Here is a 21,780-nt window from a genome sequence, read left to right on the forward strand (position 1 = left end):
CGCACACATGCAAATACTTAGCTAGGCCTACACACAGCCTATGCAAACAGAGAAACATATAACATACAAGCATACACATATGCTACATACATAGACTACAGACATACATATACTGAAGAAGAAGAAAAAACGTTAGGAATCTCACAATCAATGAGATTACAAAGCAGTGTTGGTTGTTCGTTTGCAGAGCTCATGCAGTGTTTGCAGTGCTCGTGCAGGACACAGGCATATCACAGGCATATTGACTGACTTTCAGGAGACTGTTGTAGGCTTGGCCTACGTGGAGCCCACCGGAGTTGGATGTTGACCTGACGCCAGCCTCTGTTCCAGACCTTTGTTCAGCCCAATAACTATATATACTTTGTTTTTTGTTTGTTTTCAAGCGTCTTTGAGAATACATGTATAATGAAAGCGCAATATGAAATAAATATATTATTATTAAATCCAAAATGTTTTTTTTTTCACGAGGAAATAAATAAAAGTGACATTGTACTGAGGGAGACCTCATTAGTTCGTTGTCCAACGCTAATAAATGAACAGAAGTGCAAATTATAGAGTTCAGCCTCAACACACGCTCTGTCAACTAAAATCAGTCCGGTGAAGCCATGATCCGAATTACTTCAAATGTATTCCTACCGGGCTATTATCGTAAAGCAATTCATTAAAAATCCAAAGAAAATAAGACAATTAATATTGCCCTTTTCATAAGATTTCTGAGTTGTAGGCCTAATGACTTTAGTACTATTACATGTAGGCCTAAGATATTTAGTGACATAAAACGTGCAAGTACATACAGTATATTCCCTGTACTGTATCTCAAAAGGTTGCAAAGATACATTGACAGGTGGAATGTCTGCATTAAAACATTTCGTATAAGGCCAATCATAAACAACCCTTTCATTGTAGTCACAATTTAGTAACACTAACAGGGGCAAACGCAAACTGCATGGAATTACAGCATAATTAGATTTAGTTCACTTTCACCATTAATTAGACAGAAGCATGGTGGGATGCCTTTGCAATCTGAGAAATAGTAAAGTCGTCTGAAATTAGATTTATTTACACAAATAAATCCTGACACTGTGTTGCACAGTATGGTTTAGTCTACACTTTTATATCCTTTTATCTGGTGCTGTATATTTATTGTAGTAGTAATCTGTAGGCTAGTAGTAGTAGTAGTGGTAGTAGTAGGTCTAGTGGTAGTAGTAGTGGTAGTAGTAGTGGTAGCAGTAGGTCTAGTGGTAGTAGTAACACTACTAATAATAATCTCAAATGTAGTATTAATACAATAAAGAATAAAATATAATTTACCTATAGCCCATTTGTCTTGGATAATATGAAATAGCCTATTGTTTAGTATTTTTTCTTACAGAAATTGTACACAGAATAGGCCTATTGAACTTAAAACGTATATATTTGAAGGTGCTGGGCATTAGTAAGTAATGAAATAATCATCAGGCTTTTGTCAAATTCTATCATGAAGACAACAATTCATAATTCACGATTTTGCAAGATACTCAGTGCTGGTTAGGCCTACTAATCATGGAAGATATAGTTGAATACCTCCGATAGTTTTATTGAGGCTCTGGGTCTCGATGAAGGGGGTCTATTTCTTAAGCAATGTGGTTTCTATTATGGAAAACTGCTTTGCTCCGGGGAGCCGTAGCATGCGTTGGATTGCAAGACGCCATATTGACTCAACTAATAGGACATCGAGTTAAAGTGCGCTTTAAGGCTGAGGGATCGCACGCTTGATCTCGCTTTACACACAACACAAATGTCAACTAATACGCAACTAGAGAGGTAGAGGTGGTACTTAGTGTAGTAAAATCAAGCAAACGATAGCCTATATATTGTCTGCTGCTTCCGGTAAAAACATAGGGTAACCAATAAATATAGCATTTCGGACATATTTTTAACGTCCACTGTAGCATTTTATTTATGAACTCAAGTCAGACATGCCAGTACCTGCAGGGTTGCCTTATTCGTCGAGGTGTTATAAGTTCACTAAAGGAATTTGATATAATGTGCAAAAGCACCAAGGCTATGTACAAATATAAATGAAACCTACATACGAACAGTCCTCTCCTCTGCAATGGTACACATAGGCCAAGTTCACTTCAATTCGTGAGGCCAAAAATTGGCCATACCCAAAAGCCTTTCTCTCACTCTCTCTCGCGCTCTTTCTCTCTCTCTCACGCACACACGATTTTGACTGATTAGTAATAAGAAAACATGGAAATACGTATTTTTTTCAAATTCATAAATTATAATTTAATACCAAGAACAAATTTACAGCAGAATGCTTGTTTACAATAAGCTAACACAAACAAACAAGAATTGTGTTCAACTATAAACTTCCACACACACTCACATATATCACTTGCAATTAATAATCATAATAATCATAATCATTAAAAAAAAGTATCTATACGTTATCAATACCCTGCAGTCATATATTTTTATATATTTATATAAAAACGTGGGTCAGTTTAAACTGTTCATAATTACAATCATGTATCATTCTCTGGTCCATATGTGGCATGGAAACAGCCAAAGAGCACTGTTCAATCAACTACACAATATGATCCCTTTTTATCCAACCACAACATGGTGTCTCGTGTGTTGAAGAAAAGCCCCAAAAACAAGGACACATTTTTTTCACACACACTCTTACACACTCTCTCTCTCACTCACCTATTCTCTCTCTCTCTCACACACACACACACACACACACACACACACACACACACACACACACACACACACACACACACACACACACACACACACACACACACACACACACACACACACACACACACACACACACACACACACACACACACACACACACACACACACACACACACACACACAAGGCATTTGTCACAGACCAAAGGAGCAGAACACTAAGTCAAAATAGCTTTCCAGACCAGCTCACCCTGTTTAGTCTTAGCCTATTGTTGAACATTTTGTTTCTTTTTTAAATACAAGGGCTAGTGTACTGAATGCACAGATTATATCTATACAGTCAAAAACATTTACATTTATATATATCAAAGGTAAAATAGGTTAGCGACCTGTGGCCATGCATTCACAGTCTAAATACATGAAAAAGAAAACATTTTTGTCTTAATATGTATATACATTACAAACATAACTTTCAGTGATACTAGCTAAGTCTGCCACTGAATTGAAGACGTTGTATTACCGAAAAAATAGCAAACACAGTTTTTCTTAATCACATACTTTGTATAAAGGAAAATTCATTGAAATGAATTGACCTATATTTACAACAATACTGCCTCTAATTAACGTTTTTCAAGTGAAATACACAAGCATAAGACTGAAGTTTCAAATCTATAGTGTTCCCAAAGTTGTTTACTGAAACAACGTTTTGATTAGAAATTACTTCGCGCTTTTCAGGCACTTAATGCTTGCAGTGTATAGAGGGTGACATTTCAGGGATGTCATAATAATACTGCTATTAAACACTATTCCAGCTGTACTTAAAGGTATATGACCCTTGACCTTTCCAATTTCAAAATAAGGTATTGTATGGCTAGATGTTTTCATTGATGTTTAGGCCTACATTGCAAGACACAATGTTATATGCATTACCTGCCTAAATTAAAATAATAATTCATTTGCATCTACATTTACAAGCCACAATCACCCTTCAATAGCGAGGCTTCATACATTTTTTTTTAACTGTCTTTAAATTGATGCAAAACATTTCGAGCTGGGTGCATGTGGGGATGCACAAAGTTGATATGGGTTCATAAAGCATAGCCTACATACTGGTAACCGATATCACACACTGTTCAGCAATAGCTGTTTTGCCTTGAATCTTCTATGAAACGTTAAGAGCAGATGTGGTTCGACTGGCTCAACTAAGCAGTGACAAAACAGGGCAACCCTGGAACATAAAGTCTATACTCAATTGGAAAGAGCAATGATTTAGCTGGGTCAGAAAGTTGAACCTGAACTCCGAAAAAACACCCTTGTCCAGTTTATTGTGTGTCATTTTAAGAGTAAGTGCGTTTGCAGCATTAAGCATGTAGTTATAAGCATTTTCCTATATTGCTGTGGATTTAGTTTTAATTCTTGAAGAACATTTTACATTACTTAACTGTTTCAAAAGAAGTCATGGTTTTAGAAAAGAACACCACTTGTACTACAGAATCACATAGGCCGGTTTGGAACCAGAAAGGAGGAACAAAAGAAAAGTACAAAAAACAGCTAGATACATGGACACAGGACAAGTAATTTGGAAAAAGAAAACGTACTTTTTTATTTTCTCCTAAGTTTTTCCAAATGTTCATTTTAAATGCACTTTATAGTTTCCATTTTCCTTTTGAGGATTACCAAAATCCTTTTCCTTATTTTTTTTCGTTTTCTTTTTTCTTAAAAATGGATAAGAAGCAAGTTGTTCCGAATGACACTGGGAGCTTTTATCTGCATTTTGAAAGTTCGCTGAATGTCTCAATTTTAAAATTCACAGTCATTTACAACAATGTCTTTCTTTGTGAAAGCAAGCTCTTGTAACAGCCGTTTTCCTTCAACAAAAGAAGCGCTAACCATTGTAGTCTTACCCTCTTTGTTCATTCCTTCTGCTTACTGAATTGACATGTAGGGCCAGTTAAAACTGCTCCCCGAAAGCAACATATCCCTGATGAGGGTTTCAATTGGGGTTTTACCTACCAATCGGACGAAAAACAATTGCTCTATGACCGATGAAGAGACTGTGCGCAGCGAAGGCAAGCGAAGTAACAACTTCCCAAATCGTGTAGGCTGGTTGGGATACTGGCTCCGAACATATTCCTCCAGGGCGCACTGTGACTTCTCTTGCAAACTTTCCACATGGGCCACATCTGAGAGGCCACAAGCATCTGAAAAAAAGAAGCAAATTAACTAAAAATTAATCACACATTTATGACAGAACACTAATAGAAATACTAAAGACCCCTCTCGTTGGCTATACGGTATATTACGTGACAGGTGCGCTTAAAAATGTTTGTAAATTTCAAGAAAACATCCCCCTTTTTCGTGTTAAATTTGGTCGCTGAGGTGTGTTAGTAGCCTATAACATAACCTATTTTATGTTGATTAAACAATAAAAACAAATCAAACTGCATGTGATTACCATAATCAAACAGCAAGTTATGGCCACTAATATCGCCATCACTAACATATTCAGTAGGCCTACATTGTTTTATTGTTAAAGAAGACACCCATCTGTTTGCGAACATAGGCTATATTTAGTTGAATTTACATTGCATTTACCACGTTTTCTTGAGAAACTGTCTCATAATCAATAGCCTATATCATGTGATTATTAATGTCACTCTAGCGCGGTGTATAAGAGCAGGCAATTATTTGTTGCCTTATATTTGGAAACTGTAAGCTATTGTTTAAAAGAAACTGGACAGGCACTGAACTTAATTACAAATGCTTACATTTTAATAGGAGTTTGGGTTAACACACACACACACACACACACACACACACACACACACACACACACACACACACACACACACACACACACACACACACACACACACACACACACACACACACACACACACACACACACACACACACACACATACACACACATATACACACACACACACACACACACACACACACACACACACACACAAATGCACGCAGAGAGGGAAAGAGAGCTGTGACATGGTGACCTCTGTATTGCGTTTTGATTTGGCTTGAAGAAGGGCTAGAAACCGAAGCTATCCCTAACATGGATAGTACTAACCAAGTCACCTTAATAACCAAGAAAAATGGCGGTCAATGATATGTAGCAGTGCAAACTCTAAATATTCATTGAATACATTGAATATATTTACTACACGCAATATAATTAACATATATTGTTTAAACCGCCCAGGTATTTTTGTAGAATAGGCGAGGCCTAAGCCAATAGCCTAGTTTGTAAAATGTTGGCTATATAAAATAAGACAATGTTGTAGGCCTATTGTAAAAACAACTTATCAATTAGACGAGTCATTGCCTAATTCTGCATAGGTCTGTATTTTCACAGACCTATGTAATGTAATCATATAGCAGGGAAGTCTAGGTCATGACCCAGTTTTGGAAGAAGTCCAAAAAATGCATTGGATCCCTAGATCTCCCTAACAGAACAGAGGGGAATAGAAAAGTATTTTCCCACAATAACTGAAATGTCCATCATGTGATCAGGCTAAATGTGGTAGAACGGCAAATTGTTGTTATTCTATTAATCAAACCGTCAATAAGATAAACTATTCCGTACAATTCCTGGCCCTCCCTGGCGTGAATAGGTTACGTTGTATGCTGTATGTATGCTGTATGCCGTGGAGCATTAGGCCCGTCTTTCCTTTGCTATACCCCACCCCTTAGAGCGTGACATCATTAATATCTGTCAATGCATTATAAATACAAACAAGTGAATCCACATAGGCTATACAATATATCTTAAAGGTACGTAAATTATTCTCAAAATGTAATTTTCAATCAAATATCGACAGTTTGTTTGTGATGGCATGTCTTTGCTGAAAACCTAGTTTAGTGACTTTTATGATGTGGGTCAAAGTTATCTTTCAGAGCAGCCTATTTTGTTGACAGCGTGTACTCAGAATGTAAATTTAATCAAGTGTGTGGCTATGCCTGACCAATCAGTAAAGGCAAATGATTGGCCATTTTATGACTAATGCCCAACAGTGCATTGATATAGGCCTACAGGCGGTTAGTTGAAAGCTTATATGCTTTTTTCCTCTATGGGATTTTAAGACAGGCCAGGCATTTGCAAACTTTGCTCAGTTTATATATTTCATTGCATGCCTAGCCTATATTGTTTTCAAACCGTGAAAGTTCAAGCACACGTGACCTAAACACATTCTCATACTGCATAACTGATGCAATTTGGAGTTTACCTGATGTGAAGAGCACAATTGCCTTTAAGCAGCTGTATTCAGCAGAGTCAACGTGCAAAGCTTTCAGCTTTTCCACTTGTTCTTGGAAGATCCTAATGTGGTCCATAAATGCGACCACTCTGTCCGCAGACATGGGGGAGGCATGTAGGCCAGCCGCGGCCAGAAGTGGAGCCACATGGAGAGGCATGGAGCACTGTGCGGCGTTGAGCACAAATAACTCACTCCAGGTCAACCGCAGAAGAGCCACCTGGTCAGTAATCTGAAGGTCTGGAAAGAAGGGGATATTCCTGGCCCACTCCACGGCGCTGAACAGCATCCTGGCCGCCAGTTCACATATGTTCTCGATGCCCATGATGTTGTTGGGTTGCATGCATTGACTGCCATACCGGGACGTTGGGTAGGGCTCCGCTCTCAGCAGTAGAGAGATATATCCGGATAAGTAGGAATGGCAGTGGAGTGGGTCCCCATTTGTCAAGGCGAACTGGCCATGGTGTGGCTGTGTGGGTGGCATCCGTCCCCGTTGCACCGCTGCAGTAAAAAGAGAAACTGCAGATATTGATGCCTGAATTCTACACATCAAGAGACATGTAACCCTTCTGACAGGACGCTATGACAAATATTGTTACACTATAGCAGTTCGAGGAATACACATACTGAATACGAGTTTAGACATTGCTTTTGCTATTCAACTGCTATGATGAAATCTATGGATCCAACATTATAAACAAAAACAATAAGCCTACATAGGTTACAACAATTATAGCCTAATATGAAGTAGGCTATGCAAACAATGACTTTCAATTACTGTAGAGATCGATACAAGCATATTGCCCGGAAAAGTCATGATGCTCTATCGAACATTTTTTAACATTCTCATTTTGTTGTTGGACTACAACAACATGAGCTAACTGAATAGAAGCACAAAGGCAAGGCAGTTATTGCATGTTGTAACCCTTAACCTACTTAGCAATCTATTCGGCTAATTTTATTTTGACTAATATTTTCGACTGATCATTGAATAGAACAATTGTAAAGATACACATATGCCCTTTTCTATGTACAGCTCCGTTTTTTGGTCGAGATTAACACGACAAAATAGTGTGGGATCTAAACACGCTGTCTCTTCACTCCACACTCGCCATAATAGCGCTGTAGCCTCTATGTGCTTGTATTCAAATACAGACGCATATCCATTTTGTCTCTTCCAAGGGGACGGGTCAGCTCTAATAATCTACATCCAAACTCGTATGACTATTGTTTCTGAAGGCCACATTATTAATAGGGAGCTCAATAAATATAACTCTTTAATCGAACGCGAAAATGGAGGTTTGTTAAGCTCGGTGTAGAGCACTAAATGCAGGCGGCTCTATTGCGTGCTTCGGCCGCACAGCCTTGGGAAGAAGAGTCGGGGAGAGAATATGGGAGACGGCCACACATACAATTATTAATTAAGATAATACATTTATCGCACGACATACAGGACAAATACATCAATAAGAAAATAAAAATTCCAATACCTTCCCGTCTCATGCCAACTTTCAGGCATTTTTTGAGGCGGCAGTACTGACACTGATTGCGATGGTGCTGGTCAATGGGACAATTCCTGTTGGCACGGCATGTGTAACTGAGGTTCCTTCGTACGCTCCGTTTGAAGAAGCTTTTGCACCCCTCGCAAGTAAACTGGCCATAGTGTTTACCACTAGATTTATCCCCGCAAACCACGCATTCTATGTGCTGTGGCTGCTGTTTCTCCGACTGCGTCGTCTGGTTTGTCGGCGTAGACTGTACAGTGTTGTTCGGGGGTCCTTGGACTGGTGTCTGAGGGGTCGGAGGGGCGACCTGAGAGCCTGACAGATTCAACTGAGGGGTCGGAAGGGATAGTCCTCCTTGAGATTGCGAAGAAAGGGTACCTTGGGTCTCAGCCACATCGTCCTGGGAGCCTCTCCACACTACCATTGCCATATCTATCAGTCAACGGAAGGAAACTTTTTGTCTGCCGTTTTTGGTTTCGCCGTGCTTGTTCTCTCAAAAGAATGCAGCACGCTGTAATCAAAATGAATAGTCAAATAAATAAATGACAAAGGCTTACTGATGTCGATTGTCCGTTGAATCTGGCGAAAATGTAAAATTGTATTGCTGTTATAGACGATGCTAAGCACACGTTTTAAAACTGATGTGATGGCGAGCTGATTCGCAGCATTGCGCTTAGAGGCCAAGTCCAGGGGCGCTTGCAGTCAGCCATTCAGGAGACTCGAAATGGAGAAAAAAAAGAGCAAATGATTGCAATAATGAAATGAGGTAGCCTATTCAAGAAACGAAGCAGTAAGTTGAACGTATAGGCGACGTGACAGCAGCATAAAACACACAAATGATGTAGGCTACACACTAGCAGCAGAGCGCTATCAAGTTCCAGCTCAAGTCATGAAGAAAATCATCAACTGGTAAAAAAAATATTGCTGCTTCTCCCTTTTCTTGTGAGGTGGTGCGAGCAGCAGCGCGCAGCTGAAGCCAATGCTATGAAGTCAACTCTCCGACAAGCAAGTGATAATAAAACAAAAAGATCACAACTTATAGAACCTCCTTCATGCAGGAAAAATCATTTGAAAAAGAGCAGAGAATCAAAGTGATCAAATATGTTAAAAAGGGTGAGGTTAGGAAGTGATTGCGAATTGTAGGAGCTGGGCTAGCAGAATGCTTTCTCTCTGATCAGCTCACTGAGCTCTCTATATAGTGAACTTTGACACGACTGCTGCAACTTAGCACACGTTACCATGGAGATGAGCTGCCATATAAGGAAAGTGACTGTGTTTGACTGGTCAGAGCTCACGGACCTCCCCCTGAACCCCATTGGCTAGTCGGCACTTGTGCTACTTGGTGCCTTGCCAAAGCAAGGATAGGTGTCGAGAAGATGCTTGGTCCTAAAAGGAGACAAGTTAAAGGAGAGGACCATGCTCCCAATTCACCGATTTTCATGAAATACACATATAAAGTTCCAAATGTTCAATGATTACATTCTCTGACCACGTACTGTTTCTTGGTATGTGTTTGTAAGTTACTGAGTAGCCTTAAGTGAGTCGGTTGCCAAATAAATGTTTGCCTGAAATGTAATAGTCTGAGAGATGTGAGGATGGTATTTTTGCGTCTGATCAATGTCTGATATTGCCTCTGATATAGCCTATGTCTGATATATATCAGACACCAAAATACCACCCTGACCTCTCTCAGGTGTAGCCTATATATTGCGTCTGATAAAGGCTTTCATGAGATGCAGTAGCATATAGTGCTCCTGCATTTAACTCAAACTTTTGTATCTAGCCTACCATTACATTAGAAATATCCGAATGCAATAGAAGTAGCCTTTCAGAAGTTAAAATGAACCATTATTATAGGTTATGGTATTGTACAAAAGAAATTATGAACAATTACGGCATACAATTGAATGCAGGATATGCATCTGTAAGTGAAAATGATTGTTAAACCTTATTGAAAATTGTAAGTCCTCTCGTTGCAACACATTTGTCTATATGCTACATAGGCTTTCTAAATCTATCGTGAGCTGTATGAAAGGTGCTATACAAATAAAGTTAGGACTATTATTATTATTGTATTAGGCTGATTCAGGCATATTATCAGACAACTTAGCCTATGTTCAATCACAGTGTTGGGATGGTCAATTTTCTTACAATATAATCTTATTCCCGAACAGGCTACATCACGGTTTCTTTCAGTCAATTTAGTCAAATGCCTATTAGTAGACTATTTCTGACTGACAAGATAGTTGTTGATACTTCTGGTTATGATAATTATGAATATGTGTAGACTTCACATTTGCAAGTATATGATAAAATTGCTTTTCATAGAGCTACAGTAGAGGAACCCCAAGCACGAGGGATTTTAATCATGAATATATCAAATATAACATAGGCTATCCTATATGAGAGTTGAGACCTCTCTCGTAATTTAGAAAATCCCGAGCTATGATGAGCTATTGTTTTATTTATTGGTTCATGATTCTAGGCTATAACAACATTCATGGACTGTATTGCAAATTGTTAAACTATATCACGATAGTATAGGTCTTAAACGTTTCTGCCCCAAAAAATTAAACTCAAGGCACTTTAATTATAGGTACATCCTAATCTACAATTTGTACATAATATCACAAATGCCTGAGTGAATGGTGTTTCATTTGAAGACAAAGCATATCTATGAAGTATATAGCCTAAAGTGGCCCCTATGTGCTCCTAAAAGTTTCTAGTCTGAGCATTTTTAGCTGGTACTTTCAAAATCACCAGGGTCTGTCAAAGTTGGGTCCTGTGAAAAATGTACACAGCTAAATGGAGCATATGCTGTCAATACAGCAGACAGGATCTATTACAGTATCTGAGTGCCCCCTAGCGTATGTATCGTTTCTGCCTCAAATCAACATTCAATTCGGAGGAGCCTTCCGACATGGAAACTGCCTGGGTCTCTCGTCTCTCACAGTGACCAAAGTAGCGTGCGCCCATTTCTAACTGATTCATATTTAAGAAAATGTCTTCTTATTGACTTGGACGTCATCGAGGTATGCGTGTTGATCACTGTTTCGCCTTTTCATAAACATAGCCTGAGCTCCGTAGGCACAGGGATTTTTTGTATTTTGCTTTTAATCATTGATTGATATAGGCTGATAATTGGTCTTGAGCGTAACACTTTCATTCTAAAGCAAACTGCATGGTCTAAATGATATCACTGTCTGCAGTTTATTGTATTGTTTTATTGTGGATTCTACCTGACCACTCCATTGGTGAGTATGAACATTTTGGCATATTTGTTTCATGAAGGAAATGTTTGAATGTGAAAACATGCTTGGCATAAGGCAATTGTTTCGGTCGTAAATAGAACGACTATCAAAATGGATACATCAAAAAGCTGTTTAGTCATAAAACACATTTCTAGCATAAAACATCACAAAAACCTCATGAACCTTACCAGGCGCAGGCATAAAGATACTATAACGCATAACATGCTAATTATTGTCTAATTAAATGTTAATGGGAATACATATTGAGCAGAAACACATTATGTATACGCCTAAAGGCACCTATATGTGCTAAAAAATATATATTGTGAGATTATTGTAGACAATAATTGTATAGGCTATTCTCACAAACGTACCAAATGCATAGGTCGATTCGTCCGCAGCGTGATGCATCTTCTGTCTTATCAGAATATACTAGTCTTCTCTTTCTTTTCGATATAATGTCGAGAATAGACGGGAAGGTGTACTTTCCACCAGATGGAATGAATCACAAAAATACTTTATTTGAAGAACAATAAGCAAAAAACGTAAGACTGACAAAGGATTAATCACAGTCACTACATTTTTAAACTTATGTGCTGAACTTAAACCTTGTAATGTAAATTGTCTTGTCTTCATAACATAAGTAAGCGGTTGTTATGGCTGTCTTTAAAAATGACACAAGTCAAAGAGCAAGAAAATGCTCCTGTGCGTCTTTCCTTTCTGTCCTACTGTAGGCTAGGCTATGGGTTAAAACGCGCCTGTATGCCGCTGCTTTTAGTGGGCTGGATGGGAGGGGTGAAGTCAGACTACACATAGTCAGACACCTGTCTGTTTGTATTGAAACTAGGGATGCTTTTATACATTATCACTTCATTTATGTTAGAATCATGAACGTAAATTAATTTGACAACAATATATTATGAATCGATGAGCTGACAGAAGCGGATAACCAAAACTTGTAAAATGTGATATAGCAAAATAACAATGAAACACATATGTTGAAAGCTAAAATAATTAATTAAATGAAACAGAAATTAATATCAGTTTTAGATGGCAGATGCGGTGACACGAAAACTATTATTATTATTATTATTATTATTATTATTATTAGGCTATAATTATTATTACAGCAATGATACCGGTAACAATTGCAATTATTGGTAGGCCAATTATTGCTGTTTTAATATTATGACTATTATTATTTTTGTTGCGGTTGACAAAACACTAACTGTTGTTATTGAACAGGGGAAGGAGAGGATTGCTTTCAAATAGGCGCATTTCAATTGACAGATATAGCTTCTCTGATAGTAGGATCTCATCCTCATATGTCTACAAATGTACTTCCATTAACACAGAGAGAGAAAGACAGGGAGGGAGGGGGAGAAAAGGGGGAAAGAGTGTGATGTGACATGACCTCTACAGAGAGAGAGAGAGAGAGAGAGAGAGAGAGAGAGAGAAAGAGAGAGAGACTAGATGGTTGTAGATATGCAGTTTTTGTTCCTAAAACTGTGAAGTTTACGTTTTCAAATGGCCTTAATTGCCCTTCACGCATTCATATATAAACCGTTACTTTTGTAGATCAGCCGGGTTAGGCCTATAGAGTCATGTCTGGACAACGAAAATTGTAAAGAAATACAACTAGTGGGCCAACATTCTATGTGATGTTTTGTGAGTTGAAAAGTAGGCTGCTAAAATCTTTGTCCTATACTTTTTCACATTATCTGGATAAATGCAGGCCCTATGTCTATGAAGAATCAATGATAGAGTTACAAAAAGCATTTTATTTCTCTGTGCTGGTGCACTTCTTGGGGAAAATGCTCTCCTCAAGACAGAATATCAAGCATAGGGGCACGGGAAGCCACTATACGCAATAGCGCACCTACATCGATTAGGACGAGACTCGAGGATGACGCTGACTCGCCACACTAAATAGTTACTGATCACACACAAATTGCAGGATCTTTAACGATTTGTCATGCTCATAGCACGGAAAAGCGGTAAATCACTTTATTATTGTTTGTAAAACAATGCGCGCACAGATGAGCGCAGTTCGATAGAGAGTGAATGGCCGAGTCAGTGGTTGAGATTCATGGTCGTCCTTTGAAAAAGCTTTCACTCGTGTTACAGGTTAAACTAACAAATGAAAAACAGTACACCTTTTGTTCAACTAAAATCACGTGTAGTCAATGAATTGACGGACATTTTGAAAAATGTGTTGCCTACAGCCCTACTTGTTGACGGAGCTGCACTCAAACACAAAAGTATATGCATTACCTCCTAACTTAACTATATTTGATAGAAAAGGGCCTGTATGTATTCTGAATCTATTCTGAATAATAATGTAGGCTTTAAGGAGTCGGCAATCCTGGAATAGTGGGATCAGGCGGGGGCAGGTTAGCCTCCGTGCATTGGGGAGAGGCAGCAAGACAAGGATGAAAGTTCACTTTAATCTTATCTTTGCCTTCAGCAAGTCCTTCAGAGGGATACTGACCTGAAGGTCTCTGAGATCCCAGCCTGATTAACCCCTCCAGACCCGACTGGGTGCAAAGGTTAACCCGGCTAATCAAGTTGAAGAGGCTGATTGAATTAGATGACAAGGAGTCAAGGGGGAAACAACTGTCCTCCCCCAAAAAAGTCAGAGGCCAACCACTGGCAACACTTTAGTCTGTGTGAATCTCACTCTATAACCTATAGGCTTATCAGCAATCCAAAAATGGGAATAAACAAATGTCTAGTTGAATCTCCACAACAATTATCCTAGTGTTGAAGTATTTACTTGGAAGTTATTAATTAAAATCTATGCATAGTCATAGCTCTGTATTACAGAAACAAGTTATATATTTTTGTAGATAGTGGAGTTATGTTCTCTTCGCATAATTTCTGACTTTTTAGCTCCTAGTGTCATTTTTTCAGTTATGAACAAATTCATATTTACAATGTATTACCTACACCATCCCAATTGTACACCACCCTATGGGACACACAATCACAGCCAGTTGTGATACAGCCTGGATTTGAACCAGGGTATCTGTTGTGATGCCTCTAGCACTAAAATGCAGTGCCTTAGACCACTGCATCACTCGGGAGCCCTGTGTTCTAATGTAATTTGTCCTGGGATATAACTTGTATTTTTCCCTCGGCCCTCATTTCCTTCCAACAGAATTGACATTGATTCAATGGCTCTCTTCATTGAAGCAGTTTGACAGGTGGACAGACAGCCCTCACAAATGAGCTCTAATAATCTGTGACAGGATAGGAGCTCTAGTGGCCCTGCCCTTTATTGGTCTTTCTTCTTGAGTGGCATGTCAACTATCCTTAAAAACAAACATGTACATTTCTCAACTTTCTCTTAAAAACATAGTCATGCAGTGTCACATATGATTCTAATTCCACTATGATAAAGTTTATAATGGACCATTCAAGTGGGGACGTTATGGTCAAATTCATGCTTCTCAGACTCATTTTCAGACTATTAACTTTGTAGATAAATTAGTACATGAAAACATGAAACATGAAGTCCTGACGCTTTTGCTATACGCAGAGTGCAGCATGAGAGCACATTGTTCTGTGAAGAACGGCTCAGCCTCCGTCTCCATAATTCCCAAAGCAACAGAGTTGTCTTAATGCTGAAGGTAATGTTGTTGAACAAATTACAACATATTTGGGCATCAAGCCAGGCTTCTTTGCGGATAAAAACATGATTTTATTTAATTTGGTTGTAACTGTATTATAGGCTTTTGAATAGTTACATAGATTAGAGGAATTACTTTCAGGGATTCTTAGTGTGACTTTTACATATATACTGTAGAACTTGATGCTACTGTATTACTTTAAGGTAAACTTAGTCAATCGTATCAAACTATTATAATCTATACAAATAAGTAGTGTCTCATAAGGCTATGTGACTTAAATTATTCATTGAAATGTTGCACTTATTTATTATGCATCCTTGAGATACACAATCTACTTGCAAGTGTCATTATATTTGTCCGGGTATCTTCCATTTGTAAATGTTTTTCTAAGCATGATTACACATTATTATTTTGATTACATTGATTATGAATACGTGCACTTTGTTAAGGCATCTTGTGTGTGTATAGCAATGTCATATCTACACCAACATCTTAAACATGACTGATCTCATGAATTTAGCATTGAAGGAGTGTTTACTGCACTTCATAAATAGTTTGTTCTTGAATATTCATTGTTTAATAGTCAGCAGATTATTTGTCCATCTTTAATAAAACAAATCAGATTAAAGTAGAATCTTCTGTTGCTTTTAGGTGAAAGAGGAGATTGTGGGTAAAACACATGCCTAAATGGCAAAGACCTGGGCAAAATGAAAGGTAAATAACATAGCAGGCTACATGGGCCCCTGAAAGACCGCATTCATTGACGTTGTAAGAAATCAGAACACGTAGTGGCTTAACATTACATTTGATGAATGGTTAAATCTCATTTGGGGTAAGGGAGTGTAATTGAAAATAAAAAGACAGTTGCAGTATATATTATAATGAATGGGCAAAATGTCAACCACTTGGTGTGTTAACCATCAGCAGCACACACACATAGTTTCCTCTTCGTATGTGATGTTTTGTAAAACACATTCTTATTCAATGAACAAGTACTGTATATCACTAATGATTGACTTTGAAGTAATAAATTATCATGTTTAAAGAACTGCTCAATAAGCTGTGTGTGTAGAGTACAGTATATGTCTTTGGGTGGAGGTGGGGGTGGGGGGGGGGGGGGGGCGTTCTGGGTGTTTATGGAGTTCATTCAGCAGTGTAGACTACTCTCTTTGCTCTCTGTGTCTGTTTGCCCTGCGGGCCAATCTAAGAAGGCAGCAGTTTCAAGATAGCTCACAGAGTTCGATTTGCCAATGATGGATTACCGTGTCAATTTAAACAGCAATGGATTCATTTGTTTCAATGATCCCTCTTTAGGCGGATTGCCAGGGTGCTTTCTCTCCCATCCACTACATTTCCTATAAATGTTGGGTATAGTTGAAATCATGATGATTATGATGTATATAGCCAGGAAAAGAGTTAACCTGTTCAACCTATGTTGTTATGGTCTTTGGAAGCCAACAACCAGCTATGCTCTTTTTCCATGCTACGACCATGCTGCTATTACTGTGTAATAATAATATCTGAATTTTCTTTCTCTGACCAAATGAAAGCATCACATTTTTTGTTTCACCCAATGTACCCCCCCCCCCCCCCCCCCCCCCACTAGTGACTGGTGACCTCCACTTGACAGATCTGCTCCTGGCTTTCCTGAGTGTCAGACTGCTGAGACATGGTAGGGATGTGGCCACCTATTGAAATGTGATGGTGAAGATTAAAAGGATTTGTCGGTGTGCTTTGGTGTACCTTCACTTTATGCCAAAAGAGATTGATTACCGTTGTTTTATTTGAAGGCCCAATGTGGCCATTGACTAAACTATTGACTAAACTTTTGACTAAACTAAACTAAATTCTGAAAATCATGTTAATTGATGAACGTCACTGAATGATTCTACATGACCTGGTGTAAATAACGTTCACTTGATGACCTTTTGCAAAACTATATCACAGATAATAGATTATGATGTAAAGATTTGTAAAAGCATTAGAAATGGCTTTATTGCAGATCTTATGTTGTCATGTTTTAACAGAATGTATAGATTTACACCAATACTAATGAATAATACTATCTTTAAATTGTAGATCACAAAATGTAAGACATGAATAAAATCTACAAATAACTTACTTCAGCTGTATTTGTCTCGTAATGTTGAATTGATACACAATTATTCTCATTCTCATGTCTGTCGTGAAGGCCAGATGAAATTGGCGACATTAACAAACAATGAAAAATGGCTTCTTTTGTCATGACTTGCACAATTTATGTTTATCTTTAACATGAAACAATAGTGTAAAATTCTTTAAAAAATGGTTTGTACCAGCTTTCAATATCTATTTATTACACAGCTGAAACTGACATTTTTATAGCATACATTGCAAGGTTCTTTTTGGAGGTAAATGTGAGCATATACAAAAAATACAATGTTTTCCAAGCATTACCCCTCTCTCGCTGCCTTCACCGTCTGAGTCTGGACTTAATCATGGGCCATTGGACTAAACTCAAGTTATTAGGAAATATAAATATTTTCTGAAGCAATCAAAGAGTGAGGGAAGGAGAGAGATTGATTTGGCTTGTGGATTGTACTCTAATTGGAAGCAGGTTGTTTTCTATTGAGGACCGCTTGGAGACATGGACTGAGGTTTGATTCGTTCTGTCCCTGGACAGTCTTTCAGCAGGTTGTAATTGTATATACCTGTCTGCCTTTTACCTTCTTCCTACCAAAAGTCCACTCTAGTGAGTTTGACCTTTTTTTCCATTTTTGCCTAAAATTACATACCCAAATCTAACTGCCTGTAGCTCAGGCATTGAAGCAAGGATATGCATTTTCTTGGTAGCATTTGAAAGGAAACTCTTTGAAGTTTGTGGAAATGTGAAAGGAATGTAGGAGAATATAACACATTAGATCTGGTAAAATATAATCCAAAGAAAAAACCAAATGTTTTTTCGTATTTGTTTTGGTACCATAATCTTTTAAATGCAAGAGAAAGGTCATAATGTATTATTCCAGCCCAGTTGCAATTTAGATATTGGTCACTAGATGGCAGCAGTGTATGTGCAAAGTTTTGGACTGATCCAAAGAACCATTGCATTTATGTTCAAAATTGTGTGTCAGGACTGCCCAAATGTGCCTAATTTGTTTATTAATAACTTTTCATGTTCAAAACTGTGCACTCTCCTCAAACAAAATTCTGCCACTGTCAGATATGTCTATGTCCTGGGAAATGTTCTTGTTACTTACAACCTCATTCTAATCGCATTAGCCTATGTTAGCTCAACCGTCCTGCAGGGTCTAAGTTTTAAACTGTAGACTTTCAGAATCTGAAAATATTAATACAATACATTATTGTATCAATGGGCTTTTGAGGTAACTGGTATTGCATGTAAATAAACCTAACATTTCAGTCATGACATTATAAAATGCTCCCTTTCACCCTTTGACACTTTCCTTACAGAAGAAGACCAACCTGCTGACTCAGGATCCACCTCAACACAGAGGTCCCCCTTTGGCCTTCAGCTCATCAATTCAATTAATATGTTCATTTCAATAAAGCCAAAATGGAAAATTATCCATTTAAAAGTAAGGCACTTTCCATTGAAACAAGGGAAACCCCACATTTGTGTGGTTGAGCCATGAATCATCATATGGCATGTGTGGCGATTGCATTTAGAGAGTGATCAGAGACAGTACCAAAGACTGGAAACATCCCATACTCGGCACTAGATTTAATGAGTGCCGAGTTGTAGTATTTACAACAGTGCCAAAAAGGCTCAGCTATGTTCAGGAAGCATGTGAAGTGTCTGCAATAAAAAAACATTGTCAAACAAGATTTGGGAACAATTACATAGACAGATAGTGTAATGTTTATATGATCCCCCCAAACCAGAGCAGCTGCAGTAACCAGACCAGCAACATAACCATGCCCCATGTGACTACGTCTTTCATCTAGTTGAGAGGCCAGTAGTTTGTTAATTTTACATCAGTTCTCACAATTTATCATGCCTACACTGTGAAACATTTCAACAATTGTACTTACATTGTGGCCAAACGTCTTGAACTTCAGATGAACAATTGGACATTGCTTGTTGTTGACTAGGGTAATCACTAGCTACCATGCATGCAGCTTTGGCTATTATGTGTCATTGCTATTTTAGAAGTAACCACTGTAAGTTTCTCATTGCTAGCTATTTGAACTAACATTAACGGTAGTTTGTGACATCCAACCTTTATGGGTGTGATGTGATATACTAAATACATTGGACATGAATGCGTATAATTTTGTATCCGGGACAAAACATTATTGTGACGGTATCAGCTGTGCATGCCGGAGAACTTTCCGCAACACAGTTGTTGGCAAAAATGTGGGTTTTACACATCATAATTATCACCTTTAACAGTTGAAGTAGCAAAAATCTAGGATGAAGTTGTATATCTAAATAATTTACTGTACCAGGCATAGGAAAGGTAATATATTGCAAGTAACTAAAGGAATGTTAAGGTAAAGCTACAAAATAACAATATTTTAAACTGTCTAGCCACCCTTGAAACTCCTACACATCTTGTTCGAAATGGCAGCTCTATCAAGATAATCATCTGAATGAATCTGTTACACCACGACCTATCAGGCTTGTAATTATTCATTGAGACCCTTCAGGCTAAACCAAAGTAGTGAATGACCAGGAAGTCACCTTATTGTCTATACAACTCATCATATCAGGTCATAAACTGGCTAATGCTTCAGGTCATATGCTTTTCTTGTTGTAACATTTGTTAACGTTAGCACCGATGAGCACATGAGTAGCAGCAGATTGCATAGCTTTTGTCCAAACCATTTCCTTATTGTGCAAGAAATAATCCTTTATTCAATTTATGTCTGAGGAGGCTTTTTAAAACATATTTTCACAAGATCAGTAGATCAGTGTTAACTAATACGACCACTTGGCCCTCTATGGTCTAGATTTTCCTTCACGTATGAAACATTAGCAGAGCTCACTGCTGAGAAGGGTGTGGCTGTGGCTATATCTCTGGGAGAAGGGCACAGCTCCTGACAGAAAGGTAATGCTGTTGATACTCTCATGTCTAGGTCTCAGCGCTACCAGACCATGGACCCCTTGCTCCCCATTTATCCCTCTGTCAATTTGCAGATCATGTAAAATCAAACTGAAACTGCTGTGAGAAATGTCTCCATATATTTAATCCCTGACTGAAATTACAAGTCAGGTTGGTTTCTCTAATGAAATCTTACTCTACATAATGAACACAGTGGAAGTCAGCATTCTCACCATAGGTAAACATCCCAATGACCTTATTATACATTTTGACTTTGTCAGCTTCCTTTTTTAATGAACTTAGTGTCAATGACTAATGTAAACTAAGGGCATGAATAGGAATATCAACAGTACACAAATAGGATTCATTACAGGATTTGGGTCACACTGCTCATAGACTTAGGGCTCTATTCAATCCGCATCGCAGAAGTTCAGCTTTACAGCGTGAATGAAATTTAAAGGCAATGTTCCCGCCTCAGTGGAGACTGCTTTCACAGTAAACACTGCATCAATCAGAAATTACCTTTACATTTCTATTGCGGAATCTGTAGTGCTTCAGCCTTACATATTCAATAGAGCCCTTAGGCTGTTACTTGTTCAAAATGTACAACTCAGGTCACGCTTGAAAAATGTCTTTAAACAAAGAGAAATGCTGAACTTTGTCAAGCACCATGTGTAGGCTAGAATACCCATTCTGACATAGCAGTTGTATTCTGCAATTGCGTAAATTATGTTGACCTGTAGATGAACAAAGAAATATGAAAAGACTTTGTACAGAATTCCTGTGCAATGAGTCACCTTCTCTCATGTAATTGTTTCCATATTAGACCCCACTCACCCCTTCTTGCAAGAACATCCCTTCCAAAGGAATACTCGTGTTATGATTTGTTTACAATCACTCTGTCCAATTCCACCTGCTGACAAGAGGTACCTCAGGGTACAGTGTTGTTACCCTTACTATTTGTTTACCCACAGCAGAACTCAGACACATTCTGGATATGAACAAATAGGTGTTTTCCATATATACAGCTATAGTTACAGAGTGATCGCTAGAAATAGACAGCAATTTCAGATTCTGAAAAGGTCCCGAGAACAATTATATATGCCTTCCTCTGTGCTCACCAAAAAGAAAAGAAAAATGACTGCCCAGCACTAGGAATGAACTCTTGATGCTCAGAGCTGGAGCTCAATTGCAGTTCACACAGATAACCACAAAACAAAGATGGCGATTTCCAGAAGTTTAAAAAAAGTTCAGAGAACATTGATATATGCCGCCTTCTGCGCTCACCCAAGAAATGAAAAATGATTTCCCAGCATTAGAAGCGAATTTGTGATGCTCGGAGGAGAAGCCTGCTGCTTAAACCACTGCGCTACGCAATT

At 38.3% G+C, this 21,780-nt stretch overlaps 1 protein-coding gene and 1 long non-coding RNA gene across 7 annotated transcripts; one reads left to right on the forward strand and one right to left on the reverse strand.

The window, feature by feature from the left end:
* Positions 1–2,248: 2,248 nt before the first annotated feature.
* On the reverse strand, positions 2,249–9,704 carry LOC109867446 (COUP transcription factor 2). 2 transcript variants are annotated; one of them, XM_020456614.2, is made up of 3 exons: positions 8,459–9,704; positions 6,942–7,487; positions 2,249–4,895 (listed from the first exon to the last, which is right to left on the reverse strand). In XM_020456614.2, exons 1-3 carry the CDS (start codon positions 8,901–8,903, stop codon positions 4,621–4,623), a joined length of 1,266 nt encoding a protein of 421 aa, XP_020312203.1. In that variant the 5' UTR covers positions 8,904–9,704; the 3' UTR covers positions 2,249–4,620. The 2 variants fall into 2 exon arrangements, with proteins under 2 accessions (XP_020312203.1, XP_020312204.1); XM_020456615.2 differs by having other exon boundaries at positions 2,949–4,895; positions 6,942–7,469.
* A 1,616-nt stretch (positions 9,705–11,320) lies between these two features.
* LOC109867447 (uncharacterized) lies at positions 11,321–19,969 on the forward strand. 5 transcript variants are annotated; one of them, XR_002251805.2, is made up of 4 exons: positions 11,321–11,505; positions 16,008–16,070; positions 16,963–17,028; positions 18,807–19,969. It is a non-coding gene; the product is annotated as an uncharacterized LOC109867447 (long non-coding RNA). The 5 variants fall into 5 exon arrangements; XR_002251806.2 differs by having other exon boundaries at positions 11,493–11,727; XR_002251809.2 differs by lacking the exon at positions 11,321–11,505 and adding an exon at positions 11,736–15,356.
* The last annotated feature ends 1,811 nt before the right edge of the window (positions 19,970–21,780 follow it).

The sequence above is a fragment of the Oncorhynchus kisutch genome, linkage group LG22 (genome assembly GCF_002021735.2).
Source record: "Oncorhynchus kisutch isolate 150728-3 linkage group LG22, Okis_V2, whole genome shotgun sequence".
Lineage (NCBI taxonomy): Eukaryota > Metazoa > Chordata > Actinopteri > Salmoniformes > Salmonidae > Oncorhynchus > Oncorhynchus kisutch.